This window comes from Nipponia nippon, unplaced genomic scaffold (assembly GCF_047370975.1).
Source record: "Nipponia nippon isolate SJK-2023a ecotype South Korea unplaced genomic scaffold, ASM4737097v1 scaffold_6, whole genome shotgun sequence".
In the NCBI taxonomy this organism is placed as follows: domain Eukaryota; kingdom Metazoa; phylum Chordata; class Aves; order Pelecaniformes; family Threskiornithidae; genus Nipponia; species Nipponia nippon.
The window spans coordinates 48,815,936-48,825,536 of NW_028262380.1; the positions used below are offsets into that span (position 1 = coordinate 48,815,936).

At 43.0% G+C, this 9,601-nt stretch overlaps 1 protein-coding gene across 1 annotated transcript in view; it reads right to left on the reverse strand.

The window, feature by feature from the left end:
- MND1 (meiotic nuclear divisions 1) overlaps positions 1–8,754 on the reverse strand; it is a 43,128-nt gene extending 34,374 nt beyond the window's left edge. Inside the window, exons 1-4 of the mRNA XM_087737341.1 lie at positions 8,653–8,754; positions 6,207–6,272; positions 5,326–5,383; positions 3,361–3,509 (exon numbers count right to left, since the gene is read on the reverse strand). Coding sequence (XP_087593467.1) covers positions 3,361–3,509; positions 5,326–5,383; positions 6,207–6,272; positions 8,653–8,655 — 276 coding nt within the window. The 5' untranslated portion in view covers positions 8,656–8,754. The remainder of the gene's footprint in view (positions 1–3,360; positions 3,510–5,325; positions 5,384–6,206; positions 6,273–8,652) is intronic.
- Between the last annotated feature and the right edge of the window lie 847 nt (positions 8,755–9,601).

Here is a 9,601-nt window from a genome sequence, read left to right on the forward strand (position 1 = left end):
AGTACCAGCCTATGCAGGCAAAAGGTCCTGTAGCAGGCCCAACTTGTCAAACGGAAGCCTCAGCGCTATGAATTCATTGCAGAATTTGCATCATGGAGAAGCTCATTCTGTTCCTCCGCATTACTTTCAAATGTCTCAGTTCAGCATTGGGGATCACCCCTTCCCATTCACTACTTACCCATGCCCTCGGCAAACAAAGCTATTGCCTCCTGGCAAAAAGCTTTAATTGCAATATGAACGGCTAGATTTTTAAACTTTCGCTTTAAGTAAGGCAGCTTGATTCCGGCTTTTAACAGTTGAAGAAAGAGACCAACTCATGTAGTTAACAAGTGATCTGGACAAGACACAGAAAGAAAACATGTCTCTCAGCATGCCACAAGCTGTATACGGGAATGATCAAAGATAGGCCACGTGCAACAGAAATGGTACAATAGCTTACTTTTTTTCTCTGCTTTGCGTGTTCTGACAAGAAGCTTCGTGATACATGGTGACTGGATTTAGAAACTCTTAAGAAAATCTGTATGTGTTCACATCAAGAAGAACACAAACACTAAAATAGCTAATTTGAACTCACAGACAGAATCTGTTATCATCTTGTAAAAACGTTCAGAGCGCTATTCATTGAAAATGCCACCTTTCCACTGTGTCAACAGAGAAGTTATTTTCAGTTAGTGAAAATGTTTTTCCCTGAAACACTGAAACATTTCCATTCTCATCAGAAAAGCAAGGCAATGAATATAAGTATTTTCAAGGACTCATAACATGGTCTAAAGAGAGCGCTTATATCAGTAAGCCCATATGTTAGGAGCAGGACTTAGTTTGCAAATAAGGGTCTGGTAACAAAGCTATTTCTTTCAACTGGAATAGTTTTATATTGCAAAACTCTTTATATCAGCATAGTTTATTTCCTACACAGAAATAACCATAAAATAACATTACAATACAATAACTGCATGCCTATTTTAAGTCCATAATAACAGATGGTTTTATGTTTAATAATGTAACAGTACATTTAAAGCAGTACAGCATATGTTTGTAGATAACCCCTGGATACTTATGGTGGAGCACATTAGGCAGATTCTGCAAGACATTCCAAGGCAGATATTCATCAGGGTATGCCAGAGACCTGCTTGATCAATTATCTTTAAAATTCATGATGGGACTGGGCCCAAGGGCAAAGACAACAAATATCAACTCCTTCATTCAACTACTTGGCTATAATATGCAGCATGAGCAAAACCAGAATGTATCCAAGAGCAAACCATTTGCATTCAACAAGACAGCGGCACCAGGGTGTTTGGTGAACAAAGCAGGAGTTTTGGCACATATTTGTTCAATTGCTCAGTTGGCATTTATGTTCTGGCAGAGTAAGCAGCCTGGTCTAAAACTTGCATGAATATTCTAATAAGTCGAGTAACTTTACTAGGAAACTCAGTTCCAAGTCAGCGCAGAGTTAAAATGATCTCCCGTATCAGACAAACGAGACTTCACTGTAGTATGAATCAGTGCATTGTTACTACCAGTCAATAAAAATGAATTTAAGCCCAGTCATGCCCGAGTCCATACCTGAAAACAGTACAAGCGTATCCAGCTATACCGAGGAAGTTTTTAATACCTGGACTCATTTGAGTTCTGAAATCAAGGGCAGTAAAGGAGCAGACAAAATTGTCAGTGGGACAACTTAATATTAACAAAGTTTCAGTACACACAAGGTACAGCTGATATCCGTGATACTAATAGGTCATCCGCGATGCTGAGAAAGTTACTCAAAACATAGAGCAAGTCAGTGGCAGAACCTGAAATTAAAGAGTCAATTTTGATGACCCATACAGTACCACAAGAGCTATCTCAAGCGGCACTTTCCAACTCATCCCAAGCACCTGCCTGAAAGGTTGTCAATACACATTTCCAGTTAATGATGGGAAGGACTGCAGTACTTCCTCCTTACTGCCATGGACGCCTGAATGTATCACTGGCTTATAAAAATGACATGAGTTAGTGAATAAGGAGAAAGGAAGTTAAACTTCTAGCAAGTCTTACTCTTGATTTTGAAAACCACAAGAGACGCATCAGGCATGTGACAGAGTACCAGTACTCTCCTCCCTCTGCCAGATCCATGCAAGCAGACACACAAAGTGCCTTCGGATAGCCATCTAGAGCACCCAGGCCAGTAATGAAAACGTTCGGGGCAAAGGGAAATGATCTTATGTTGGCTAAAACAGAACAGTGGACTGGACTCTTTCAGTTTAGTAATGACTGAGACTTACAGGCAATGACAGTATAGCAAGGGATAACTGACAAGGTTACCTCTCAGCTGGTCACACTACACACTATGCATAAAGAAGCAATTTCAACTGCATTGATCAGGCTGTTTAATCTGCTTTGGTGAAAACTCTTCAGATTCACAAACTGTTTTTTCAATTCATGTTAGGGAAAAAAGCATGGTTTTATATAATTAATTTGGAGCTTTAAAGAAGTAGCTGACGTTGACAATGCTGTATGTACATAAGATAGCAACAGTGACACCAGAGCTATGCCTGAAGAAAATAATGTCTGTAAAAACGTTCAGATGCTACCAATAATTTTGCATTAATTCAAATGATTATTTGATGAATGGATATAATGCTAAATAAGCATGGGAAAAGTTGGCAGTGTTGTGGTGCAATCAGACCATAAAGCTACTTTATTGATGGTGTTATGTACTTCAGTTGCAAATAAACTGATGAATAAATGCTTTCCCACTTCAGTTAAAAGCAGCAAGACAGACAGTTCCTAAAAAGTAGGAAAGAACCAGATCAATAGAACAGCAGTTTTGCAACAAAAGATGCCTTGCTCTTCTGCAGAAGATCACGACCAATTTGCTCTTCTCTCCTAATAAAAGTGCAATATGGGATTACACAAGTGCTCACAAATTAAGCTACCGATAAAAGCAGACAGGAAAGCAGAATGGCCATAAGTAGAAACCATTGCCACATTTACTTGGGATATCCATTTCAGTCCTCTCATGGCTTTTAGATCATTACCACATGATGGCCTACATTACATAAAGGCATATACTGCCTAAATATTTAGAGGAAGTCCTTAAATGATGTTTTGCATCATGAGTAACATGCTTTCAGCAGCAAGTAGACAAGCAGTCTTCTCAAGCGCCAAAAAGAACAACCTCCAAAACCTTTCCGAAGTGATAGCAAGATAATGAGAAAGAATGTCATGCTACATGTGCCAGATGATTCCTATAGTAAAATCTGTGTGCGTGTGTGCACCCGTGAGAGAGCACGATATGAAAAAGAATGACAAAAGCATATAAGGAAAAAGCAAACCCATTCAGGTAAACAAGTACTTTCCTTAAAATAGATTTACCTGAGACTCCAGTTCTTCCAATTTACGCTTCCTGGCATGAAGAGCTTTACTTGGAAAAGCCCAGAAATAATTGGAAGTTCCAATTCTATCAGTGTCCACCATGCCATCATCAACTAAGCTTTGCAGAATCTCTTTCACTGACATCGAGGCTAATAAAAGCAAAAATATCAAATTAGAAGTGCATAGCAACTAAACTATGGAGAATTATTAATACCATAAGCCATCATCTACGATCATCTGTATGAATATTTTACTATAATGTCAGCTAGCTGGACAATTTCAAGAGGACACCATGCCTGATGATGCTTCACTTGAAGGAATGAATCCCTTCAACATCAGCAGTTTATACATAAAGGCTGCTATTCTATACAGTCTGCTGCCAGATGTTTGTAAAACACCACTCATGAGTATCATAAAACATACATGCATATTACAGTACAATACCAGAACAAATTCATGAGCGGGTACTTGAAAAGTTGTCTTGCAATCTTAATTCTAACATGGATTAACATATAATTTCTTGGTTAGGAGTGTAATTACATTTCACTTTGTAACACTTATCAAAGCATTAAACAGCAGCAGAGGCACTAAAGCCATCTGTCTACGGACTCAGGAGGGGTAGATTTTACTTTTGATTATATTTCAGCTCCCATACAGAAAGTCATCTGCAGTCAGAAGGATCCAAAACATTTCTGAACATAATTGCTCATTTTCTGGCAAATGTGTGGTATAATTCACCATTTTTAAAATGACACCTGTTCAACAAAGCAAAGTAGTTATTTTTATCCTCAAGTGTTGCAGCTATAAAGACTTTTGAGCTAACTAATGGTTTTCAGTGCCTGACTTTCAGTTTCAAGTCTAAGGGGATCTCAGATCAGGAACATCCAATCTTTTGGAAGCTATAGGCTGGATGCCAGTATGGGAGCACTTCCACAGGCTAAACGTTTTTCTTTTCAGAGTAACCAGGGCTTGGGTTGTGTGGCTAAATGCCTTCATGTTCAGAAGCAGGATGAATTTGGGCTGTTCAAAAGTGTTAATGGTTTTAGAAACTCTACACTCCAGATTTTTAAATATGAAATTCCATTGCTTGTATTTACTGTTTTGCATCCTCTTCCTGCAAATTACAATTAAACATATACATTGACAAACCAATCAAGACAGCTTCACATCTCTTCAGAAGCCTACGAGTGCCTCTGTTAGCTGCTGACATAACAGAAAAACACTGCTGTGCGACATTCACGTATGTCTGCAGTTCTTTCAACAAGTTCATTTGCTCTTGCAGTGCCACAAAGATATGCTAGTCAAGGACAGTGGCAACTACACAAACATTATGCTTCGTCCCCCTTTTGCCAATGAACATAGAAGGAAGGAGAATAAGGAACATATAAAACAACTCAACAGCATAAGAGAAATCCTCTTGGACCTAATCCTAAACCAATGAATCTCATCAGGAAGGCTTTCATTGAAAAGACAAACCCCTTCCATTTACAGCTGTCCAGCCATAGGTTGGGGGAAAAGCTCAACAGAACATTGACCATGTACATCTGGACTAGCATTTTAAGATAGTTGTGACATTACAGACAGACATTTGGATCCTCTGTTCACTACACATAACAATTTCATAGACTGAAAGTCACTGCAGGTCAGGCATCTGAGAGCCTAGGAAAAACCCCATCTCATATTTTAGTGGTTAACTTGGAGTTAGCCGTGACATTTTAATAATTTCCCATTTTGGCCCTAACACCTAACCTAAGTGACAAACGTTAGCAAACCAAGGTAGGAGTATGCTGTTGATATCACTTTTAATGCTACAGCCCTGCCATTGACCAGTCTCCCTTTCTAGCTATTTTTTTCCATTATTATTACAGTCACGAACCTAAAGTTGTAGCCAGGAAAATTTACACTGTGTGACCTGTCCCAAAAATGATTAATGGCTCAAGAGAAACAACTCTTGTAAACACTTACTAATTCCTTTTTCTTTTGGAGCAATCTTCTCTATATCCTTCAACTGGAACACATCTTTCTGTGCAAAACATAAAAGACGCTTTAGCTCCAAATGACAGCATCATCTGAGCCTGAGTATTTTTTTTACACTAAATCAATGCCAACAAAAGCAAGTAGGAAATACATTGCATGTTTATGTTTTGCTAGGGAAATAGGCTGCATATCCCTCAACAGTATTAGAATATTCTGAGAATTAAAAAAAAAAAAAAAAAAAAAAAAAAAAGGCTATTACTGTAACAAGCCCTGTTCTTTTCTTTGGTACTCTAAAGTCACTGTATTTTGCCTGAAGTTAGACTGTAAACCCCTTAGGGCAGACGGAGCCAAGGTTAGATTGTCAGCACCAGATGCACCACATTGCTCAAGTACTCAAATGTCACAATAATTTTTTTTAATAGGTGAAACATTGTGAATTACATATGTCACCAATATAATTGTAGCTCTGCTTTTGGATCTCCAGGTTTCTTCTCTCCGGTGACCTCTTCCAGGCCTGCTCTCATCTATTCCAACGCTCAGATTTCTTCCTCCTCCCATAAATGGCAGCAAGATACTTCCTAATCTCTTGCTACCCCTCTTACAGTAACAGTCTCAAAATGAGACGATTTGAATAGGGAGCACATGAAGTATTGACCACCACCTGCGCACCTTCGTGCCTTGGCTCCACATGGGGACTGATCATAAGCTACATGAATCAAGCTCTGTCCCTGTAATTTATACATTGATGACACAGGGCATCAGTGAAACAGACAGTGGGATATACAGACTTCAGCTACATCTACAGTTAAGCTCCTTTTAGGACCTGTTTTCCCACCAATGTAAATGCAGGACAATTAGAAATTACTTACTGTTTCAAAAAAGATCTCCATCATGCGAACTCTCTTCTCCTCAAAGCTCAGACCTTTTTTCTTGGACTAGAACAGGGGAAAAAAGAAAAAGAAAAAGAAAAAAAAAACCCCAACATATTCAGCCATTTGCATAATTAACATCTGCTCAGAATTCAAATCTATTTACCTCTAAGTTATATTTGCCATCCTTTAAAATACCTTACCACTAACCCCAGACTTTCAGATAAACTACTTCTTCCCAAAGAATCATTACACCAAGTTAATCCACCTGCAATCTATTAAACTGATGGATCTATAAGTGTGGAGCCGACCTTTCACGCAACCTAATCCAGCTCAAGCCTCAAATGTTCCTTGTTTTACCTTACTAGATTAAAAATGTGTATTTATACCAATTCTCAGCAACTCACCCAAATGTTTAATAGTCCTTAAAAAGATAAGAAGGAATATCTTTAGGGTTTTTTTTTTTTAGAATTGTTTTTTATCTTGTGATATAGAGACACTTGTGTGAGATGTAGGCCATTTAAGTTTTTTTTTTAAGGAGAGAAAGCGCACTTTGAGGTATTACGTCTTCTTCAAATTTCCTACCCAACTTCATAATTTTAAATTCACATTTTTTAAAGTGTTTCTTTTCTTTCTTTTCTCTGCAGTTGCGTGAGCAAGCAGTAAATAACATGGATTGAAACAGAAGCAAAAGGCAGAAATGATGACTCACAAACTGCTACCAGTAATACAAAACTGAGAAATCTCCTCTGATCACTTTCAGAGACACTACTTTGACGTACCCCTTGTAAAATTAGGATATAAAATATTTCACAGAGAATTCGAGTTTTATTAATAGCGTTTAGCATAGTCCTCAACAACCTAAAAGCAGTGGCCACAAGGTGAATCAGGAACGTTTCCCCTTGCCCCGCTCCCTGCTTCGCAGGCTGCGAGCCCCTGCACTGCTGCGGGCGGCTACAGCAAACTGAAAGGGGGACAGAAAGAGCAAAATACGATGTTGACAGAAAAAGGTCTCTCTTTAAAAAAAAAAAAAGGCACAAATATTGTTGCCCTTGAGTCCATGGAGGTGGGGAGTCTAATAACATGGTGCTTTAAGAAAGACGGCATGGGTTTGTTTCCAAGCCCTGACAGAAGGGAGTCGATACCATTTCTTACTTCTTAACTGCTGCTTCCTTCTTACGTAAATCATACGGTAGGGCAGCATAAAATTCAAAACGTGCATCAAGAGCAAAACGGCCAGGTTGATTTAGAGTCCAAAAAATAAATTGAAAAACTAGTTTATGCAGCTACAATAACACACAGGCATCAACAGAAGCAATTCAGCATTGTATTTAACACAAGCACTATTAAGATTTTTTAAAGTCTCCTCCCTTCTGCTTTACCCTGAGATGCCCTACATCAGCACTGACATCACAGCTGTCTCCTATGACATCAGCACGTTGCAGGATTAGAACCTGGAGCCGCCACGTACATGCGAGCAGGAGCATGAAGAGAAACCAGACCGATCTCCAGCCTCCTTCTCCCTGCCTCCCAAACCCCATATGTGCACAATGTGAAATTTAAGCAGCGTTTCTGAAAGCACGTGCTAATTAGCTACATCCCTCAGGCACCAAGTTTCACACCAGCACGCTGAGGAACGGAGAGAAGGCACAAACCAGGGTGTTTTCTAGACGAATTTTATTCATTTTCACGTCGATGTCTCTCTCCTCCCTCTTTGCCAGGTGTTCCACACCACACCTATAAACCACGCCAGGCCTATCAATTTCGCTGTCGCTCACGCTACGGCAGGCAGCCGCAGGTACACAACGCCGTTCAGCACGCTTGGGCACACTGGCCATTCTTTCTGCTTGCACCCAGCTCCGCACGACCGCGGCCCAGCCTGTTCGCACCGAGGCATCTGGGTGGCCGCGGCCGCCCATTCCCCTGGGCCTGCCTGGGGGGTCTCAGGGGAGCTAGCAGGCACCGCGCCCACCTCAGGCTGTCGTTACAGGGCCTGCTCTTCCAGGTGCCAGTTAGGTTGACATTGCTTTTCAAAAAAACAGACGAAAAAAACGGCCCACGCCACGGTCACGCTACACCCCCAGACCCGGCGTGCTGGCGGGAGGAGCGGGGCGGGGGACCGGGAGTCCCGCTGCCGCCCTGCGGCCGCTGGGGACGCCAGCCCGCGCAGCTCCCGCCGCTCTCCCTCAGCGGCCGCAGGGGCGGAGGGAAGGCGAGGCGCGGGCGACCGTTACCCGCAGCAACGGCCGGCTTGCCCCGCCCCCTCCCCACAGCCCTGGCCGGCGCCATGCCCGCCCCGCGCGGGGGCTCCCTCCGCCGCCCCGCAGCCTCATCAGCCGCCCGGCCCGGCCCGGCCCGGCCCGGCACCGCGCCGCGCCGCGCCCCGCCTCACGTCGCCAACGAGAGCGGCAGGAGGGCGACCGGCCCCGCCGCCGCCGCCGCTTACCATGTCGCCTCCGGGGTGGGCGAGCGGCGCGGTTTGATTTCGGCGCCGCCGGGAGGGAAAGGGCCGCCGGGAGGCCGCCTGCGCAGCTCGCAGCGCCGCCTGCCGCCCGCCCCCGCCCCGCCACCCCCGGCGGGAGCCGCGGGCGGGCGCCTTTCCCCGGCTGAGGCGGCGAGCGAGGCCCGGGAGGGGCGGCGGCGCGGGAGCGGGCCCGGGCCCGGCCGCGTTGCGCCGTAGAGTAACGTGAAGGAGAAAAAAAAGATGCGTAAAGTTACGTTGTGGTTTTTATACCTTGTGCAGTCAGCCAAGGAGTAGATCCTTGCATTTTCATAAAGCAGTCTTGCCGTACCAGAAAGCAGGTTAACACTTCTCCCTCATCTATTATTTTATGTATTATAATACCGAGTTTGGTTTTTGTGGGGTTTGTTTGGTTTTTTTTAAACACCTCTCCTAGGCACTCGTAGACAGGTAGAAGCTAGGAAGCAAAACTCAGCTTTTGTCACCGGCTACCTGTGAGTTACAGAGAACGGGCCAAGATGTGGGGGCCATGCTCAAGTTTCGCATTTGGCATTGCCCAGGCTTTACAGCAGGATTTTCTCAAGTTCTCATTTTGTCTTCATGAGTTTCTCAATACCTACCCATTTTCTGTTTTGTGTGGAAAGGGCAATTTTTGTTGACGGATGTCATTGCGATATCTTCAATATATATTTGCTGTGTTATTGAAATTAATAAAAATCAACAAAATAAGTTTTTAAAATATTTAAAATCCCGCCACCATTGACTCTAATCATCAGGGGAAAAATACTTGTTCCTGAACCTCTGTCTACAGCTGTGGGTTTGGAAAATCTGTGGGATCCGTGCCCTGTGCCTCCAGCTAGCTGCACCTCCGCCGTGAGGCACTGGGCCTCTCTGCCAGCGCTGCCCGCCGTGTGCACCACGGATTCTTTTGTTT